Source organism: Melospiza georgiana, chromosome 14 (assembly GCF_028018845.1).
Source record: "Melospiza georgiana isolate bMelGeo1 chromosome 14, bMelGeo1.pri, whole genome shotgun sequence".
Classification (NCBI taxonomy): Eukaryota; Metazoa; Chordata; class Aves; order Passeriformes; family Passerellidae; genus Melospiza; species Melospiza georgiana.
The window spans coordinates 12,946,584-12,967,922 of NC_080443.1; the positions used below are offsets into that span (position 1 = coordinate 12,946,584).

The 21,339-nt window shown below is 42.4% G+C and overlaps 2 protein-coding genes across 7 annotated transcripts; one reads left to right on the plus strand and one right to left on the minus strand.

The window, feature by feature from the left end:
* Nucleotides 1–124: 124 nt before the first annotated feature.
* Nucleotides 125–16,370, minus strand: HSDL1 (hydroxysteroid dehydrogenase like 1). 5 transcript variants are annotated; one of them, XM_058033892.1, is made up of 5 exons: nt 16,267–16,370; nt 6,956–7,188; nt 5,881–6,326; nt 3,807–4,042; nt 125–218 (listed from the first exon to the last, which is right to left on the minus strand). In XM_058033892.1, the coding sequence occupies exons 1-5, from the start codon at nt 16,368–16,370 to the stop codon at nt 125–127; spliced, it is 1,113 nt and encodes a 370-aa protein (XP_057889875.1). The 5 variants fall into 5 exon arrangements, with proteins under 5 accessions (XP_057889875.1, XP_057889870.1, XP_057889874.1 ...); XM_058033887.1 differs by lacking the exons at nt 125–218; nt 16,267–16,370 and adding exons at nt 2,656–2,939; nt 7,967–8,010 and having other exon boundaries at nt 3,815–4,042; XM_058033891.1 differs by lacking the exons at nt 125–218; nt 16,267–16,370 and adding exons at nt 2,656–2,939; nt 7,512–7,626 and having other exon boundaries at nt 3,815–4,042.
* On the plus strand, nt 8,080–20,076 carry DNAAF1 (dynein axonemal assembly factor 1). 2 transcript variants are annotated; one of them, XM_058033885.1, is made up of 12 exons: nt 8,080–8,346; nt 9,430–9,565; nt 10,397–10,488; nt 11,351–11,572; nt 12,299–12,465; nt 12,720–12,841; nt 13,258–13,442; nt 13,916–14,173; nt 14,781–14,893; nt 17,540–17,608; nt 18,686–19,037; nt 19,323–20,076. In XM_058033885.1, the coding sequence occupies exons 1-12, from the start codon at nt 8,208–8,210 to the stop codon at nt 19,418–19,420; spliced, it is 1,953 nt and encodes a 650-aa protein (XP_057889868.1). In that variant the 5' UTR covers nt 8,080–8,207; the 3' UTR covers nt 19,421–20,076. The 2 variants fall into 2 exon arrangements, with proteins under 2 accessions (XP_057889868.1, XP_057889869.1); XM_058033886.1 differs by lacking the exon at nt 13,916–14,173.
* The last annotated feature ends 1,263 nt before the right edge of the window (nt 20,077–21,339 follow it).

Genomic DNA, 21,339 nt, shown 5'->3' on the forward strand with positions numbered 1-21,339 from the left:
CAACTGGATATTCTGAAAGCTGGATCCAAAATAAGTCGAGATTTCATGGTCTTTTCAGGTCAAGCCAGGTGAACAGGCTCATTTCTTTCTCCGCTTCTTCTCCATGTTGCATTCAATGATTCAGTCACTCAGGATGTGGCAGCTGAGTCCTGTACTCCATTTCTGATGGCAAAGTTAACTCCCTGGAAGAACTAGCAAAGCTGATTGCAAGGCAACCTGTAAGGCAGGGCAATACAGAAAATCATTAGATGCATTAATATTGTGTGCTACTGTAGTCTGAAAACCAGGGGAGAAAAGGCGCCCTTGGTAGTTTGTTTTAGAAATAACAGGGAAAGAACTTCCTCATATTTCATTTACAAGTTTTCACCAACACTGAAGTTTTTCCCTTGTTCAGAGCAGAGCACATGTGAAACACTTGGGTACTAACCTCACAAGAGAACAGGCAACAATGACCACCAAACTCAACCACTTCATGTAAATAGAGCAAAGAGCTAAAAATTACATCCAAACTCCATGGCAGGGAAAAAGTGCAAAACAAAATACTAACGTGATAAAAGTGTCCATAGACATTTTAAAAAACATGCTTGTTTTCCCAATCAGAAACATGGCAAATAGAAATAATGCACAGAACTTCATTTTACACAAGGCAAATCAGATTCAAACTCTATGCCAAAGCCAGGTAAGGACAAAAGATACCAGAAGAGGCAAAGCTGCAGTGACTGTGCTTGAAAATCTACATGAAAAAAGTCTTTCAAAATTGTTTCCAGGGTGTGTGAGTTACTAAAAACACGGGCACCTGAGGAAATAAGAGCTGATAACAGCATGTGAAGTTGACGGATGGTGCTGAAAGTGTTTCCACATGGAGGCACAGCCTCTCCCCCTTACATTCCAAAGTGCATAATACACTCAAGAAAAACTGCAACGCTAGTATTCTTCTGAACTGCACACACTCAACCAGCAACTGAGAGATACAAGGCCATTAAAAGAAAAGAAAAACATTTATGTCTGGTTTGTCGCAGCACCTGGGGAAGCAGAACAGAGCGGTACATTGCAGCTGGGAGCAGGACTGGAGTGTAGGGGCCTCATTAGGGGATTGACAGGATTTGGGAAAATGATGGGCTGACCTCACAGCACAGCAGATGAATCGAGCCTGAATGCAATAGCTGTTACTTTATTTTCATTTAACTTTATTCAGCATTATCAAGTATTTCCTTGTAATAGGGACAGAAATTTCCTCTATTTTTATTTGACTGACAGTACCATGACAGACTGGGAACTGCGCGTGAGCAGTTACAAAGTTTCCCCCTCAATCCTAACTCAACATAGTTACACTGCACTGACTTCTGGCCTTGGCTAAGCTCTGCCTGCCTTATCACTTCATCGGTTAATAACTCCTATAGCAATAAAATAAAACAACGACACAAATGAGCAAAATAAACACCCTTGCGGCTAATAGCAGGTTGTATGTAAGCCCGATAACGAAGTACGATGGCTGCTAAGAGCAAAGGAGCAGCACGCCCAGAGGTTTGCTCTGTTTAACACCCACCCCGTGAGGGTAGGACGGGACTCGCAGTTGCCAACCTGTCCCTGCCCGGGACAGCTCCGCTCGGAGTCACCCCAGCTCCTGCCGAGGCGAGGCCGGCCATCCATCCATCCATCCATCCATCCATCCATCCATCCATCCATCCATCATCCACCCCGCGGGCTGGGCACGCCGCAAGGATCCCCGGCTGAAGCGCAGCAGCACCGTCCCGTCCGGGCAGCACTGCCAGTACCACAGCGAGCCCGGGCCCGGTACCGTCGGGCCGCACTAAAGCCGCAGTGAGCGCGGCCGGGCACCGTGCGGGGCAGCGCCGCCGCTCCCGGCCCGGCCAGGGCGGAGGTGAAGTGACAGCCGGCGGGGAGCGCCCCACGCCGCGGCGGAAGGCGAGACCGCCCCGGACACGAGGAGCAGCGAGCGCCGCCCCGCCGGCGCCCCAGAGCCTGAGGGAGCCGCGGGCTCCCGGCCCGTCCCGCCCGCCCCGTGCTCACCGCGCCGCCGCCGCCGCCCGGCCCGCCGCCATCTTGAGCGCTGTTTACCGGCGCGCTCTCGCGAGAGCGGCGCGGGCCGCGCTGCGCAGGCGCGGGCGGGGCCGGCCCCGGAGCGCTCAGGGGGTGAGGCGGGGCAGGGGTCCCGTTATCCACAGGGAATGGCGCCGGCAGCTGCGGCCGAGGGACCGAGAGCAGGCTGCGCCTAAACCCTTACCCAAACTAAATGTATGGATTTAAAGCCCCTTCGCCAGCGAGCGGAAGGCTTGTGTTGGCAACACAAGCTTTACTCCGCACAACTGAAGCAAACAGCTTTGAGGGGAGCTGAGGTTGGCGTCAGCCGTGGACAGAGCCCTGTGATGGGTCCCTGACCCTGATACCCCCCAGCTCTTCCCCGTCTTCTCCACAACTTCATAGCTGTCGCTGTGTATGGCTTGTTTTTTCTGGGGTCCCGTTTCTGATAGAGTTGGACGACTCTCAAATTCTCTCAACGTTACAAATGGACATCATGTAGCACTATGTGAGGGATTGTCACTTATGACAGAATAACAGTGTATCTGCTCCTGCCCTATTCTCTCAAGGCGAAAGTGAATACAGATTAACATCAAGAACATCAGCGCTCTCTCATAAAGGAAAGCAGCAGAGGAGTTATTTTAATACAAGGATACAGAGAGGATCCAGACTTCTGTTGTCTAGGTTACGTAGCTTGCTTAACAAGGTATGGATAAGTTAGAGCAAGTCCTCCAAGGTCCATTAAACATTGTTGCAGCACTCTGATCAGAACTGTCTCGTGGGACATAGAGCCACTCCTATTTTGCTTTGGCTGCCAAACCTTGATTGCGTAAAATTCTGCACAAGTACACAGCAAACCATGCCCACATCCACTCCGGCAGGCACTCGCCCAGTGTCCACTGTGGAGAGGCACAGGGAGAAAAGAGAACAGAAAAAAAGAAAATGACAGAAAGAGACAGAATAAGATTCCATTAAAATAAACAATTTCTCAAATCACTACTAAAGCAAAGCAAAAAGTGATAGAATATCATCAACTAAGCCTTAAATTCAGCCCCTTGAAGCACACATACTCAGCTGTTTCGGATGTAGCACTCACAGCTGAGCAGTTCTGCAAATAAATACTGAATCCTGACCTGATTAAGTTCACAACAGCCATTCTGTCCACTTCAATTAACTGTCACGTTTTGCCAGAATGCATCCTGTCTCTTTTATTCCTTTTGGACTAATCCCCATTTCTTCATTTCCATCTAGTCAACCCAATGCCATAGGAAGCCACTAGGTAGGATACATGAGATGTGACCAACATGCAAAAAACTTCATGATAAAGTCTGCCCCAAAAATTAAAACCCTACAAATGGAGGAAAAGACAGTTTTTTTCCTGCTATTATTCCATCCTCCCTACCCACTCTTCCCCAAAGCACAAATATGCTCAATATGTTAAGACTGAAAAAAGCTATTTCTGTTTACAAAGACAGTGAAACACTTGCCCAGTCAGCAACACCCCAAGAGAAATGAGATACTCTGCTTTTCAGTAAAAACTTGTCACTTTCCCATTTCTGCTGCACATTTCAAGGGAGAATTGGATTCATTCTCTGATCTTAAAGTAAGCATGCCCAAGCATAAGCAGAACTAGAGAGAGAATAGCAATGCCTTAAAGTCTACAATATATATTACACTTCTGCAGAATGAGCAGTTTTCATTCAGACTCCTAAGAAAGTAAACAGCTGACTTACTTCTACTGACAAACATGAAATAGTTTAATGAATTCCATTACCTGTATTCCATGCTTCCAGTAACCAGTAGTCCTTATGGATAACCCAAGAGTAGAAACAGCATGACTTGCATATTCTTCAGCAGTAGGAAAAAAAATAGATCTCTTTGATATAGTGCTGCTGAATGATAACATTTTGGTAGTAGTAACAAATGGTGTTAGACTCTGAACAAAAATTCCTTTAGAGGCACACTCATAATGTAGTGCTCTACTGAAATAGTCCAAGTAGCTCTAGAAAAACAAAAGCAGAAAGACACTTTCTTTTTCTTTTTTTTTTAACAATGAAATCTCATCACAAAGTTTTATTAAAATTACAGAAAAGTTTTAACATATTTTATGCACCAGCTCTAATAAATATTAATAAATAGTATAAAAATATTATTTTCTGAAGTATTATCAATATCTCTCTGTGTTATTTGCTATAAACCTGCCACGGTACAGTAACTTGCAGGATAAAGTGACTGCTTATCACAATCTGACAATTTCTGCTTAAGAATAATACAAAAACATTTATTTCATCTAAAACACCTTATCTGGTCTGGGGGCATTGCAAGGATACTCTACAGACAGCTCTACCTACTACTGTCAGAAGAATAAAATGAAGTCCCATTCTTTAATACATTTACAGGTGAATTTTGCATTCATTCTCCAAAAGCCAGGTTAGCTGTTTCCTGGGACTCTCTTAGGCAAAAAGATTCATTAAGGTGTATCTGCATTAGCCCCTTTAGCTCATTTTACTTTTACAGGACAAGAAAAGCACATGGCTGGTAACTGGGACTGCTGGAATCAGACTGAAAAATGAGCCTGGCTCAGTCTTATCAGGGCAGCAACACTGATGCCTTCCCTGCTGTGCCACACAGCCAGTTCTCCCTTAGAAAGAGCATTTTAGACTCAGCTTGTGAGCAGATATCTTGCTGCTTCCAATCAGCCTTGCAAAAGGTTTTCCCAACAGTTTGTTGGGAAAGCATCTTGTACAAATTCTCTTACAGCTGCTTTAGGAAAATTAAGCAACCACTTCAAACATTGTTCATTGTTAGTACACAAAGAGGCTTAGGATGTTACAGCAGCTTGTTCTCACTTCTGTGTTCAGAGGCCAGGCTTAAAGCTGGATTGCTGACCTAGCATTTGGATTAATTACCTCAGCTAAATCAAAAAACTTTGGAACATTTGTGATTCTTCTTTCTCATTCAAGCCTTTTAATTGTTTTAATTCAGAGTGCAGTTCTACAAACACTTGGCAAAATCAAAGGGGCAGATACTCTGCACAGAAACAGTAACTGGAAGCCAGTTTCCACACTGAAGGAAGTCTGCAAGGAGTTTTACACCTTAGGGTTCTAAGAGCTGGCTTTGCTCCAAGCTAAAGGAAATAAAAGAGCTGTGTCAGGAGCAAGGCTGCAACAGAGGGCAGCCACAGACAGCTGGGAGCAATAACCACTTGTGTTTAGACACTGGATCTAGGTGAGATCCTTCACAATCCCAGCTGCTTTTGTGGATTCAGCAGCATGCCATGCAGGGTAAATCCACCATCACCATGAGCATTCATTCTTCCAGCATCAGCCAGCTGCCCAGTCCTATTCATTACTGCTTGGATCTCTTCAGGAAGGACAATTATGGGGGAGCTCTTTTCACTTGTCCCCAAATATGCCACAACACTCCTTGGTATTACATGATTTGGCCACGCTCTGTGTCACAGTGGTGGCTTGAGCATGAGTATAGCCCTTTCTGCTACTAAATATTGGTATGCAAGGCTTGAGCTATGTGCACAGTTCAGCTGGAGAGAGATTAAATTCTTGACCCTTTCAAGAGGGCCCACAGAATTGCCTCTCTGCTTTGTGCATCTGAGAAAGGCAACATTTCTCCTAGAATGACTGTTATGCCACACTTCACACAAAATCCAAGAGCACTGACTGGTTCAAAGCCCAGCACTGGTGAGGATGAAGAGTTTCCTGCATAACACATATATCATTCACCTCCAAAATTAAAGCAAACCCCTAGAAACATTCAAGTATTTTGACATCCTTGCTGAATGTGTTTCCAGTGCATGCCATTTAACACTACAGCCCAACTTACTTTAGAGGCTCCATAGACTGTGAGCATCGGTGTTGGCTGACAACAGATTGCTGAAGAAAGGTTCACAATTGCCCCTTTCCTCTTCTTTACCATGCCTGGCAGCACAATATGTGTCATCATGGTAGCAGAAGCAATATTTACATGGATCAAGTCCCATAGCAAATCCTCAGACAGATTAGTAAAATAGTCTGGGTAGTCATGAAATATTCCCACGTTATTCACCAAAATCCCAATTTCTCTGTCTTTCAGAGCCTCCTCAATGGCTGGGTAAAGCTCACGCCCCTTGCTGAAATCAGCTACTATGAAATCTGTTTCCACTTTATAGGTTTCAGATATGCTCCTGGAGACAGCCTGCAGCTTCTCTTTGCTTCTGCTGACTAAGATGATGTTGACACCACGCTTTGCCAGCTCTTCAGCATAAGCCTTCCCAATACCATCTGTGCTACCTGCAAGAGAAAACAGCAACGGAACACACAAGTGAAAAACTGAGCAACACCAGCCTTCTCTCTTGACGGTTCCTTCAATTATAGCTTTATTCCTTTTTCTGAGATCATGTGGCACTTAATATATTGAATTCAAAGACACAACAGTAAAGACAACACTGTCAACCATCTTCTGCAATTCCCCTCATAAAAGTTTTATATTTTCCAAGACAACAAGAGAGAGCTCAAAGAAGAACCTTAATGAAAGGCAGGGATGTCAGAGGTAGAGGACTCAAACTTTGCTGAAGAACTAGGGCACATATGAATAACCCACAGCAAAAAGAGGATCTTGTCTACATTCCTGTCTACACTGGCAGCTGATCAAGAGGTACCTTGCAAATTTGGGCAACAATTGCTGTGATTCTTTCTCAGCAGTCCATCAACTCACTTAGCTTGCCCCTCTCCTGAAGAGTTAATTTATAAAGGCAATAAACAACAGCCACTGCTCAGGCAGATTAACATGCAATCAGAGACAATACAGGCTCCAGCCTGTGATATAAAGCTCACCCAGCGTCACAAGCCACCAAGTTTCACAGTACTGGCACAGTATGCTACATTGTTTCATAAACACAAGGAAATTCACCATCTCTTACCCGTGACCACGGCCCACTTCCCGTACTTCTTGACCAGATCAACCTCCCCACTCAGCCTTGGAATCACGTGCAGCCTGAGCGCACTGTAAGTGTCCAAGGCCAGAGACACAACCTTTCTGACTGTGTACCAAGCTCCAACAATAGCCAGGGCTTCTACATAGACACTGCAGGAGCGACTGATTTCTCTGTACAAGAGGGAGAATCGGTCCACTGCAGCCATGGTGATCACAAGCCTGAAAAAAAAAAGAAGACACAGGCAATTAAAATTGGCTCCTGAGCCATGTAAACTTTTCAGACTGTATGGATAATTTTGAGATACAGCATTTTACAGTTTGAGCACTGTTTTGATGCAGAAAAAACACATGTCAGTGTGCTAAAATTTGGGTGTCACCTACCACCAACCTCACTGGTTTCGGTACTGTTTATCCCTTTTCCTAGGGTTGAGCTATTAATCAGTTATACTACAACAACAGTGATCAACGATTCTGTAAATAAAACAATTAAAGCAGAAGCTGAACAAGTGAAAACCAATGTAGGAAGATGAAAAGTTACCTACAAGAGAGGCAAGGATAACCAGCACGGGAGAGCTGAGACACAAAGAAACAACAGGCTCTTTCAAGGACAAACAGCTACATAGAGACAAAGCAGGCTAGGACAGCGCGTCAGTGCCCAGGGCGCTCGAAAGCACGGCACCTGAGCCACGGCACGGTGCAGCGCATCACGCACACCGCGCTGGCTGTGCCTCACGCTTTCACTACTTAATACGTATTTTAACCAAGCACAAATCCGTCCTCTCCTCGGCAGCACCGGACGCGCCGCCCGGCACCGCCGCACCCCGCCCGCCCCTCGCCCAGGGCGGACAGCGGGCTCCGGGCGCGCCGTTTCCGCGCGGCCCCAGCGAGCTGGCCCGGCGCCCCGGCCCCTCGCCCAGCCCCGGCTCTGAATGACCCGGCCCGGAGCCCTCCCTGGCGCGGGCTGTCCCGGCCGGACCCACCCGGACCCACGCCTCACCCGCGATGCCGGGCCGGGCCCGCCGCGCTGCCCGCGCCCGCCGCCGCCTGCGCCGCGCGGGGCCGCCGGGAGCGGCCGCGGGGCCTTGTGGGGCTGCGCGCGGCGTCGCCATGGCCACGGCTGAGGCGGCAGCCGCGGCCCGAGCTCCGCTCCGTCCCTCGCGTGCCGCCGACTAAAGGCTGCGGACATTTTGTCTGAAAGAGGCACAGCGTAAATCGCCCACCGGCTCGGGGGAGTTAGAATGCAGCCGGCGCCCGCTGGAGACCCGGACAGCGGCCGCACAGAGGAGGTCCCGGCGCCTGAGGCGTCGGAGGCGCCGTTGGGCGAGCCCGGGAGCGGAGGTGCCCGCACGGAGCGTGAGGGCAGCGCTGTGAGCACAGGTGAGCCCCTCCGGCTCTCCCCGGCACACAGAGCCTGCACATCACGGCTGCTCACACTGATCTGGATGCAAATGCGAGTGTGTGCTTCCTGCCAGCAAAGTCACTGAAAATCCTGTCATAACTGAGGCACACTCACTCAGTTGCTGTCTTCCTATGGTCTTTTTTCATTTCCCGACATTTCTTTCCTGTTGCCGGAGGAGTGTTTCTCCCAGTGTTGCAATCACACAGCCAGCCTGAGCTCTAAGTCACAAGGCACCGGATGGGTCAGGGAACACAGCGGGTCCCTGGTCCGAGCTCCCATCCCAGAGCTCAGGGCACAGGGCTGTGTCCGATGGCTCCGGAACATCTGCAGGGAGGGACCTCCATGCTCTGTCCGGGCAAACAGCTCCAGTGCATGCTCACCTGCGCTGTAAGGTTCTTCCCTATGTTCAGGTGGAACTCCCTGTACTTCAGTTTCAGCCCGTTGCCTCTTGTGTTACTAAACATGTCCAATTATTATGTTTTAATACAGTCATATTTAAGTAAGCTGCTACAGTCATCTTGTTTGCACTTTCTCTATGAACTACAAGAGCGAGTAGAAAGTTCAGGGCAAGTATCTGAAGAGACAAATACTGAAATTGGAATTAATCAAAGGCAGTGTAAAGACACCTTCCAAGGAGTGCAAAAGGGTAAATTTGTAGAATAGCTAGACTAACAGTGCTTGGGATGACTGATACCATTGCTGAAGTCTCTTTACAGTAAACTCAAATTGGTGTTGATTAAATGTAATATATATTAAATGTCTAACACCATTGGTGTCAGTACTTTATTGTGACTGTGCATTATAAGAATATTAACAATAATGGGTACTATCCAACTTTCTGATTTAAAAAAATGCAGATTTCAATTGCTACTATTTATTTTATGATGCTGTGTAAGAAAGTTAAATTTCATTAAAAATCTCAGCAGAAATCTTGGTTAAAACACTCTTTTCTTGAAATTCGTATTCAAGTGCTCTTCAGTATTTCTTTGAAGCAATTGGCACCATGACACATTTTCCCCACCCTTGCTGTTAAATTGCAAATCATTTTCTTATTTAAAAAGCTGATAAAACTCAAGAGAAAGAAGTCAACGGTACGTCCAGAGCAGATCAAGAGAATGAACAAAAATCAAATAGTGATCAGCAGTCTGGAACCAGCTCATCCAGCCAAAGGACAGTAGAAAAGAGAGGCTCTGTAAGGTAATACATTGTTTGTGGATGTGTTGGCATCACCAGGAGTTTTGCTATTCTGTGTGTTCATCTCAGTTTTGGAGAACAGTTTTGAAGATGAACTTGATAATAATGGATAAATCAGGTATTAGTGATATTTCCAGCATCTGGACAGATGTTTGGGGTTTATGGCCACTGTAGCAAACTACATTCTAACCACATGATGAAGTCATTTAATGGATCTGGAGAAAATTGTGCAAACTCCTGTGGAAGTCATGTGCCAGTAGATTTAGCCATTTCTCTGTCTCAGTTCAGACAAAGCATTCTGTTAATTCCTAGTGGCATTCCCAGCCATCTAACAGCTCTATATCAAAACTTTCCTGACTGCTATTTTGGAGTCAGCTTTTCAATAAAATGTTGGGTTGATTACCATTGATTTTTCTAGTCTGAGAAAAATATTGCATTTTGGCTCTACCTCCAAAGGTCCTGTACCAAAGCAGTGAGGAACAGGGGAAAGAATTGGAGAGGAAGCTACATTGGAACCAAAAGCTAACATAAAATCCTGCTGCCCTTTTCCAAGAAGATGAACTCTCTAATTTCCTGCCTATTTTCCTATAAACCCTCCTTTTTTTAGCAGAAGGGCCTGGTAACTCACTTCAAAGGTAGAAATGAAAAGCCACACAAAAAACCCAGCTTGTTTTTGTGGGTTTTTTAAAATATAATTTTGAAAGCTGTAGCTATTTGTCTATCATGAAAGAATTGTTAATTGTGTTGCAATGGAATCTGTAAGGTAACCAAAGATCTCAGAATGTGCACTGAAATACATTTTTTATTTTGCTTCTGCTTCCTGTACTATTTTAGGATGACAAAAAAGATTCTGCTAGACATCTGTAAACAGCAGAAATTATACTGGACCCCATATTTAAATGATACACTGTACTTGCATTATAAAGGTAAGATGTGGACATGACTGCCTAGCTTGATCATTCCAAGTAGCATTTTAGCAGGGAATCTACTTCATGGCTCACTGAAGTAAGGTATTGAGTCATTCTTCTAAATTAGAACACAATTTTATGTAATACTGGATTTAGGAAACAAAATGAGTCAATATGAAGGTAGAAAAGTAAACTGTACATCTAACTTGCTTTGTGGAGCCATCCACAGGATCAGTAGGAATCAAGGGACATATTTTTGGGTTTTTTTACTGAAACAGGAGCCTCTGAAACATGTAAATTAAAATACTGGTCTTGATTTGCACTCAGAGGAAAATACACATATTTTTCCTTAAATGGTTTGTATAAAAAGCTTTTTCCACCTTTTGGAACTTTTTTACTGCCAAACAAAAACGGTCAAGAGGAAAATAAACAGTAAATACTTGCTGCATGTTTGAAACACCACTGAAAGAAAAAAAATTTGTTAGAATGAACATTACTCATCCTCTGGTGATCTCTGAGCAGGTTTTTGCATGATGCAGTTACCTGGCCCTAGTTGGCCTAAGAATTCTTCCAAATAAATAGGATATGCTACCTTCTACATTCAGCCTTGGTTTTCCTATGTGTTATTTAGCATCTAAAGGGCTGCTGAGATACAGACCAGAATAGGCACCAACCTGGTTTTGCCCTTTATGGGCCACAAACAATACCAGGGATTCAGTGGAAATACTGCAGTGACTTCAGTACCAATGTTCTCTCAGGCTGTTTCAGCAGCTCTGGTTTTTTTTCTATAATTTTCTATTTTTTTCTATAATTTTCTCCTCTAAAGATTCATTTTCAGCCAATGCCATTTCATTTTAAAACATCTTTTTTTGTTCTGCAGGATTTGACCGACTGGAGAATCTTGAAGAATATACAGGACTGAAATGTTTGTGGCTGCAATGCAATGGCTTAAGAAAAATTGAGAATTTGGAGGCTCAGACAGAGCTGCGTTCCCTCTACCTGCAACTCAATTTAATTGAGAAAATTGAAAACCTTGAACCCTTACAAAAGCTGGATTCCCTCAATATCAGTAACAATTACATCAGGACCATTGAAAATCTCTGTAAGAATTGTTGCTGCAAGGTTTTAGCCTCTGGCAAGCCCATATTTCCTAAGCTCTGACTAAGCTTTTGTTAGTGGTATGAGTTTCAAAGGATTTTTAATTTGTGTTAGAATTTTGCACAACATCCATAGGAAAGCCCGCAGGGCTTCTGTGCAGGAATAAAACCTATGTTGAGAAACAGAAAATACTACTACAGAAAAATTACTTTCACATGGATACCTAGAATAATTAAGTAGTTTTTCCTCACTTCTTAATACCATCTCAGTACTTATCTGTGTTGCAGACAGGCTGACAATCCAGTTTTCACCATTTACCTCACAGTTGAGATGTGCTTTGGCAGTTGTAGACACTGCTAAAAGATTGATCTTTTATATCTGCTAAAAGATTGATTCTGTCATCAGCTAATGTATTTCTGTACAATACTACTTGCATGCATTTGAGAATTTTGAAACACAAGCTCTTGCTTTTGTGTAACTGTTTAGTTTGAAATGTGAATTTTAAAAAACTGCCACCCTAAAACCAAGCACCTGTTTTTTCCTGGGGTGAAGAAAGCAGCTTTGGAGACCTTGTCAAAAAGTATATATAGCAGAATAACAAATTTGGAAAAAAGCTCCAAATTCAATATAAACTATTAGTTTGACAATGCAGTTTTCTACTTGCTCATAAAGCCCTTTGTGAAGTGACAACTCTTACCTTTCCTTGCATTGTACTGTTCTTGTCTGGCAGCTTGTCTGAAAGTCCTGCAGACTCTGCAGATCGCTCACAACAAGTTACAGACAGTGGAAGACATCCAGCACTTGCAGGAATGCCCAAGTATTTCTGTTCTTGATCTTTCCCACAACAAACTAAGTGATCCAAGTATTGTAGCTATTCTGGAGACCATGCCCAATCTGGTAAGCCAAAAATAGCTGAGGGTTTGTGTTTGTGTGTGGGTGAACCCCATCAAGTGGCTTTGTTGGGTAGTTCAGTGCACAGTAGGTATCAGTCTAAAAGAAACATTACTAAACATTGGTTTGTTTCTGGTAGATCACCTGTAACACTTTGGGTGTTTTATTCATTTCTTGCTTTTGAAATGACAGAAGAAGTGTATATCCAGGCTGGGGTTTTTGCTACTCAAGCTTAAAAATGGTTTCCCTTGTTTCTCTAGCATGTGCTGAATTTGATGGGAAATGAGGTGATAAGGAAAATTGCTAACTATAGAAAAACACTCACTGTTCGACTAAAACAGCTGACATATCTGGATGACAGGCCAGTTTTCCCAAAGGACAGGTAAGAAACACAGCCATCTTTCCACAGCTATAAGAATCAGGTGCTAACAATCACTCATCCATTTTTGGTCAATACTGTCATGGAAGGAAGATTGACCAGTATAATTTATTAAAAGTGGATGACTTTGAGGAGAAGAGCATTGTACTACAGAGTTCTATATCTAACATACCCAGAAAAAAGCAGTGTATTTTTTCTCCTGATTTCAACAGAACCTGAGCAGGTGTCTGGAACAGCTGAGCCAAGATCAGACCAATCTCTGGTGATGTAATCAGCAATCAGCATTTGGATATCTCTGTATATCCCTGTTGCATAAGAGATTGTCACTGCTGTCTGCTTTTTTCTCTTTTAAACTTGTCTCTCGTTGCAAAGGTGGGCTTTTATAGCTGTATTACAGTGGGCTTTTGTGTTTTCATTAGAGCCTGTGCAGAAGCCTGGGCTGTTGGAGGGCTTGAAGCTGAGAAAGCAGAAATGGAAAAATGGGAAACCAGAGAGAGAAAAAAAATCCAAGATAGTATTGATGCTTTAGCAGCAATTAGGGAAAGAGCACAGGAAAAGAGGAAACAAAAGAGCATGGAAGGAGTTGCAACAGATACCCAAGAAGGTTTGTGCTTACTGTTTTGGAAGATGTCTGTGACCACTTCAGTTTGAATGTGCAGAGGAGTCTTTATCTGATACATCTTTGGATTGACTACCAACTAAAAATTTTTTTTCAAGTAAGTGGATTGCACAAAGGATAGGTTAACCAGCATTTGTTGCTGATCCATCAAAATCCTCAAGGATGTATTTAAATATGTAGTCACTTGTGAGCCTTTTCAAAGTATCAAAATACCAGATACTTATTATTTAAGCATTTTCTCTAGGTGATTTTTTTTTTGTGGGAAACTTCTGTTTGCTGGGGAGTTGAGATGGGAAAACAGCATTGCTGCAGTCTTGGGAGGAGTACTCATCCATGGATAGCTGCTCAAAGTAGGAGCTTTTGATGCACATTCTAGCCCATTGCAGTAGTGTTTGGAAATTTAAAATCAGCAGTGGTAGATTAGCTCAGCAATTTTTATGAAATTATTTCTTCTTTAGGAGCATCTGCAAATTCAAAAGATAATGATGGAAATTCTAATACATCAGAAACTTCAAATAGATCAGAAGAAGAAATTCAAGAAAAGACTGAGAAATTTAAAAATGAGGGGTTTGATTCTTGTGATGAAGTGATAACAGTTCTACCAAATAGAGAAGATAGCAGAGATTTCACATCTGGAAATATGCCTGATGAAGGTCAAGAGGATGCACAGGAACCAGACTCTTACAAATGTGCAAATATCAGCCAGGAGGCAGATGGTAATGTACACAGGGAAGAGCCAAAGCAAAGATGCAGATCTCATGCAGAGATGATGAGCCAACCTCCCTTAGTGGAGCATTGCCTCTGCTGTGGCTCCAGCCAACTGACTCATACATAAAAACATGCCATTAGATTTCCACACTGACAAGGTGAAATCAAGCAATACTGGGTAAAATATTCTTTAAATACAACAAATAGTAAATTTCTGAAGGCTTAACCTGCAACTTCTGCAATTTAAAGGTGGAACTCCACTTCTCAAACATGCCAGGTTTAGTGAAAGGCCAGGAGAGTTTACAGACTTCCCTTGCTCCCACACAAACTGGGCAGTCTCTGCCAACAGAAGCTGGTCATCACTCTAGAGGGGGTTTTGTACCTTCACACATGGAGAAATGCTTTTATGGATTTGTGGAACACATTATTGCAAAATGCATATATTAATTTATGCAAAGAAGAGAGACCCAGACTATAAAAGAAAAACCAAGCTTTGGGTTGAGCTGTGAATTCTGCAGTGGTAGCCAGTCCCCAGCAGTCTGGTTCTGCAGTGCTTGCAATGTAGACATTTTTTATTCAGTCAGTTCTCTGCAACTGATATTGATTATTCTGCAGATCTACCAGGACAGGAGGCAGCTACTGACCAGGCTGAGCTTCCTGAGAGGGAGAAGGAATATGCTGAAATTGAACAGCTCAAACTGGAGACACTGGCAGCACTTTCTCTTGATGTATGTATTGGATTCAGACTTGGAGAAGTTCACGTGTGTATATTGTCTTTTACAAGTTAATTCTTGTAACATTCTGGCTAATAAAACTGTATGGGTAGGTTTTTAAGAAAGGTCTACTGTTAGGAAAAATAAAAAGAAAGAAAGAATAACCCAAAAAGTAAAGCTGCAGGGGTATTCTCTCCAGTGGAGCATTTATGAAGAATGCTTCCAAAGTTTATTTTGTCCTTAAATTGTTTATCCTATAAATCCTTTTGTCCTGTAAAAAACCTAAAGTTTACCTTCTATCTTTGTGGTCTCTCTGGAGAAGCTAATGAGGGCTCTCATTTAAAAACAGAAATTACAGTGAAAAGAATCTACTAGACACATTTGTTCTCTTAATCAAAACTCAAATGAAATATGCAGTTGAAAATGTGAACTATTTCAGAAGAACCATAGGGAAGAAATAGCAGCCCCATCATTGTAAATGTTACCCAGCAGTATTAGATACTATAAATTAATTCTCAAAATAGAACTCTGATGTCTGTTTCCAGGAAGAGCAGAATGTACATTATTCAGATATATAATAAGTGATTCACATTTGTAGTATGGTCTTCTATTATCTAAAATGTCTATCTGATGAAACATTTAAATATGTTGACCACATTTAACCATGAGGAGGACATAGATACCACTGAAAAATACAACCTCACTTCAAAGGAGAATTGTTCAACATGTCCTAATTAGGACACTGCTGATAAACTGACAGTGTCAGACTGTGATATAATCAGCAATAAAAGCTTCTGAGCTTCTGCCTTCCCAGAGCCTTAATACACTCTGTGATACCCTGTATATTGTTAACTGCTGGCAGAAAAGCCTCATATCTCTGCCCTGCTCTTAATTTCCCAGGCAAAAATTCCATGTTATTGTAGGGCTCTGCCCACTGCTTCACTAGAGGGTGTGCTGCTGCCTCCTTCTATTTAGTTGGTTTTAATCACAGGTTTAAAACACACAGTGGAGAGAAGGGGCAGCAATTAAAGTATGCACAATATTATTATTAAAAGTAAAAGACCTTACAGTGTCTGAAGTAAATATGTAGTGACACTGTAGGTGCCCACAATGTGAAGATCTCCTTGATTCAGTGTTGGTTTTTCCCTTGATGCTCTATGGCACCATAGGAAGACCCTGTGCACAAACTTCAAGGCACTATAAAAGTAACTCTTAAGCACACATCTGTGGGGTTTTAGAGATGTAAAAAGCAAAATCTACTGTTTTAATTCTACAGAAGGAAAACCAAACCCAAATCACACACCAATACACATTTCAGTGTTCTGTGCTACTTGTTCTCCAACATTTAGTGACAGAAAGAGCCTCTCCCAAGAGCCTGCAGTACTTACCCTAGTGCAGATATTCCAAAGAACCTCAGTGCTGACATTGCAGGGAATGGCTGGGGAGATGCCAAGGTGAGAGGCTCTGGAGCAGCAGCACTGTCCTTGTTCATATCCTGAGTCTCCAGATGGTCTCAGGGGGAATATAAGGGAGCAGAGTGGAGGAGAATTTCAGTGGGTGGTTGTGACATCCCTGTGTCAAGCAGAAACAAGCTCCTGTTGCTGCACATGCCTTGGCAGTGTGGGAATCACATTCCCACGTACCTGGACTGGGTTATCTAGTACTTGGTCTGCAAATGCACCTGATGACTGAAACAAGACCTATTTCATCTCCCTGTTGACATCAAACTCCACATTAGTCTCAGATCTTAATTTGTACATTTTTAATGCACTTTTTATAAAACTCTGTGACTTCAGGACATGCTGCACTAGCTGCAGCCATATCAGGAAGGAGAAATTTCCTTTCTTGATTTTAATTGTATAATAATCTTCACCACACAAGACAGTACAGATGTTCCTGATGCTACCATGCTAAGTAGCCTGCTACAAAGTCACGAAGTGCTAAAAATATCTAAAAGCAAAAGGAAATGCTTATCCCAGTATTGACCTACAGTTAAAAAAATTGCAAAAAGGTATTAGTTTCTACCTGTGATTTTGCATTCCCACCTTCTGTGTTTCATGTCAACAAATGATAGTTGTCTGAGATAATATTTTCTTGTGGAAAGCTGAAATCAGACCTGAGGAAAAACAGTTCTCAGCAAGTTTGCAGTTCTGTGTCCTAATTATGAGGCATTCACAGTAAAACATTGGTTTATTAGGTGTATTTAGGTTAACAGAGTTTGCTTGATATGCAGTTTCAGGATATGGATTTGGCACTTACCCATAGAGATGGGTTGCAATTGGGATTAAGTCTATTGAATAGACAGGAAACAGCTAAGAGAATAAACCATGTTTGCTTTTAAAATCCTGGTAATGCCTCACTCTTTATCCTCAATCTTTATCTATATTTATTTCATAATCACACAGCACAGTAGAAAACAGCATTGTCTGACATTTGAGCTATTGCTTTCCCATTTGCTATTTCTGGAGAGAGATGGATTTTCCCTTTCCCACAGGTGCTTAACAGCAAACTGTGCCTGTGAGGGGATGGAGGGGGGTCCTGCTGGGGCCTCACACCCTGCTGAGCCCTGCTCTGGAGGAGTTGTCCAGTGAGCCAGAGATGTCATTTGCCATGGGTCACAGTAGCTCCTCTCACTGACTATCGATCTGTGATTGTTTTCAGGATCTGCCTGATTTAGAAGATGTAGTTGTAAGTGAGTTTCTCCCAGAAGATGAAATCTTTGTTCAAAAGGTAACATTTTCATTAAATCCAGCAATGAAACTTCCCTAAACACATTTACAAAGGTTTTGCAAAATGAGGATAATCCAAGCTGTGAAATGCTGGTTTGGGAGGTGCGATCACTTACAAATTTACAAACAAAAAGGGATGGTTTCATCAGTTCATATCTACATGTAAACCTTCCTTTGTTTAAATCTGACTTTTTTATATTCTTGTCTAGCAAAAATAGAATAAAAACTTATGATCAGTAATGCAACAGTTACATAAGTTTAATTTCTTAATAGGATGTAGTGTTATACTAGAGATTATACTGTACTAGTAATAATATGGTGCAAATTGCCTGCTGCTGAATAAAATCTGACTTTTCAACTGAAATCACAGAGAAATTGAAACTCCTCCTCTCTACTGCAGGCCAGTCCTTGTCCACCTTAGAGTTTTGCTCTGCTCAAACTAATCTTTTAGGCACAAGCCTAAAAAGAAGAGAAAAAAGAAGACAACAAAGTTTAAAAGCACAGTTTTGATTTTCATGCTGATCACAGAATCATACTGGCCTTGCTGGAGACAGAGGCTGGTACAGGACATGATCTTACAAGTCTTTCCAAGATAATGCCAACTTTCCTACAGCCATCATAAGGCATGGAATTGATTTGCTCTTTTGATCACAGACTCATAACAGGGTTGCAAAATGTTTTGGCTAACAAAGCCTCCAATTAAAAGGCAAGGTAAGAGGATTAGGGGAGGATGTGTTGGCAGCTGTCCTGCTCCAAAGGCTGCTCAGCTCTCCAATGAAGCAGATGAAGATTTTGGTCAGGTTCCTCTGGAGTAAAATACTAGAACAGAGCCCACACACTGCTCTTTTTGTGAACTGTTAATTAGTTTATGGTCAGTTCATTGGTGGTGCCTGAGAAATTGCTAATCTAAGATTCATTCACAAAGCAGCAGAGTTTATATATTCAGCATATATTCCATATATTTTAAGAGAACAGCACATTAAAGCTGATAACTGTTACATGGATCCAAGAGATATTTACCCTTCCTTTGGCTTTCATATCTAAGAATAATTTTTCAATTACATTTCTATCTTTACAGCAGGACTATCACCCAAAGATTGAAATAATTTCTGAAGTGACAAATGACAGCAATTCTGCATTAGAGGAAAACAATAAAAGCATGATGGAGAATTCAGTAGAAGAAGTTCCAACAGCAATTTTTTCAAATGTATGTCAGAACCATAAAGAGCATGAAAAGGAGCACTTAAGACCCCTTCTCCAAAGCTTATTTACAGAGCCTGATAATTCAGAAGGATACCTGGAGACCAAAGATCAAGAGGTAGCCCCTTTGAAACCCTTGATAGAAGAGGTAATCACTGAGCCCAAGGATCATCTGCTGCTGTCACCAGACTGTCACCAACCAGATGGCCCCAGCTCATGGGAAAAGGATGGTAAGATTACAGGGACAGTATTAATCACAGAGAAAACAGGGTTTGGCACAGACACACTAAGGGTCTGTTCAGCTCCTGTTGAAGGCTGCTAGTTACAGTCACCTCTTCCTTTTATTTATGTGGGAATCCTAATAAATTAGGAATTAAAATGTTTTCTTTTTTTACAGAGAATTTCTTATTGATTTTCATTTAAATTGTTTTAAAAATTGGGCTCTATATTTCTTTTTTCAGTGTTAAAGACCACAAGTGAGTTTCATTTGCCCTTTGCTTTTGTGCTTTTAACAGGGAATGGCAGTGATAGAGAAGCACAGGGCCTGGCTGAGGGGGAAGGATGTTCTCATAAAGCACAAGCTGACAAGGATGATGAGAGTGGATTGGATTAATCACTTAGAAAAACCAGACCAAATCTGGATGGAGCACAGTATGGAAATATTCCCAAAGTATGGAGGCTGGCAATGGGACCATTTGTTAAAACTGATGTAACACTGTAATATCAAAACTCACTGCCCTTGGCTCCAGGTCCTCAGGGCAGCTGCCTGGTCACTGCTTTGAAAATTACTGTTTTGAGGTTCTATTCCAGTCTTGTGTTATTTGTGCCTTTGCATCCTTCTAGAAATGCCTTAGTTCCATGTTTATATGTCAGAGTTTCATTACAGATGTAGTTTCAAGCATAATTCAGTGTTTCATTTGACTAAATAAAAATTCTATTTGTAATCACACGTATTTTCACTTAGTGTTTTATATTTTAAGTCCATACCAGTGTGCATCATAGCAGACGGACTCCAATGGTAAATGAGATTGCTTCTTGATGGGATATTTTACTTATCTAATGTTCCTTGACATTATGATTGTTTATGCCTAAAAAGATGCAGAAATAGCATCCATGCACAGAAAATCTGGTTTTACCTTTTAGGGCATCTGTAATGAAACATACACTTTTATCTGCTGTTTTTATTGTTTTTCACTGAGATGTGTCTCAGGATCTGTGTTTTGAGTATAGCCAAGTTTAGGTGAATGTATTTTTTCATATTTCTGTACATCTGTGATAATTTGTAATAAATGAAATTTAACAGTTCTTTTAGGTGTGAACATTTAAAGAAACAAAGTATCACTGTGGGCTTGTTGAGAAGATGTATTTCCTATCACCTGGGCTTAGGTGCCATCTGGTGGCAGGAGAACCAGACCTCACAGTAACACAAAATTGTGAAAGCCCTCAGAGAGGACAACACAATTGTTTTAAATTTCATCCATTTCCCCTCTACACGAGTTCAAACATGCTGGCAACAGCCTTGGCCTCCAGGACAGGTTGAGGGTAAGCCAAGGGCCTGTGGAGCCCAGGGGTATCTGAAAGCATTGGTGCAGGAATCTGCTCTTCAGAAAGCTGCAAATGCTGCTACCAACCTGTGTGAGCTCCCTCCTAAAAATGTACCTGCTTCCTTTTCTGACAGAAAGCTCGATAAGGACTATTTTTTGTACTTTGGGATTTCCATTTTCCATGCTGTGTTTTGGTGCCTGTCCTGGTATCCACTTACTGCCCTAAAAACAAGTAAGCAGAAAGTATCACATTATGTTTGCAAACAAAAGGTTTAAAAAAATAATTCCAAGAGTGAAGTTTGAGCTCTGTTATCACTGAAAGCAAGAAAAATAGGGCAAATGAGGAGAGAAAAAAAGCAGCAAATAGTTTCAAGAACTGTAGATTCTTTTACTGTGATCCTGATTTTACCAGCTATACTCACCCTGAGTGGCATTTTAGTTTGAAGAATTCAGCAGCTTTCCAAGCTGTTTTTATTGGCCACATTTTAGATTGGACATTTTAGATTTAGTTCACACAGTGACCACAACCCACCCAGGGGCCCTCACAAGGGAATCTGAATGCTAAGAAGTGATTTTCACTTGTCACTGAGGACTTGGGAAGGAGAAAGGGAGTCAGGGACAGACAAAAGGAGCGAGAAATGCCAAAGCAGGACTAAATGAGAAAAAGGAAACATGTTTAATTAGTGTCTTCTGTAAAACTTTACAAATGTACAGCATAGTGCAAAAACGCAGTCTCAGCACATCACCTTCAAGTAAAATTAACAATGTAAAAAGCTGAGGAACACAAGCTTCCTTCTGCACAGGGATGGCTCCTGAGTGCTCCTCCTGGAGGTTCCTCTCTCACCATCAAGCTCCAATCTCATGTTTTTATAGCAGAGCAAAAAGCCTAAAGAAAAGCCTTGGAAGCCTCCTGAGAGGCTGCTCCCCTGGGCACAGGCTGGAGCCTGCCCTGGAGGACAGCCTGAGGCAGAGCTGCACCTGGCTGTGC

Bases quoted from the DNA above. Each gene is read 5' to 3' on its own strand.
- HSDL1 (XM_058033892.1), bottom strand. From the start codon at position 16,370: ATGAACAAGGACAGTGCTGCTGCTCCAGAGCCTCTCACCTTGGCATCT. The intron at 7,189-16,266 runs GTAAGTACTGCA...TTTTTTTTTCAG, and splicing joins TTTGGAATATCTGCACTAGG to GCTTGTGATCACCATGGCTG. The intron at 6,327-6,955 runs GTAAGAGATGGT...TTTCTCTTGCAG, and splicing joins GAAGTGGGCCGTGGTCACGG to GTAGCACAGATGGTATTGGG.
- DNAAF1 (XM_058033885.1), top strand. From the start codon at position 8,208: ATGCAGCCGGCGCCCGCTGGAGACCCGGACAGCGGCCGCACAGAGGAG. The intron at 10,489-11,350 runs GTAAGATGTGGA...TTTGTTCTGCAG, and splicing joins ACTGTACTTGCATTATAAAG to GATTTGACCGACTGGAGAAT. The intron at 12,842-13,257 runs GTAAGAAACACA...TGTTTTCATTAG, and splicing joins CCAGTTTTCCCAAAGGACAG to AGCCTGTGCAGAAGCCTGGG.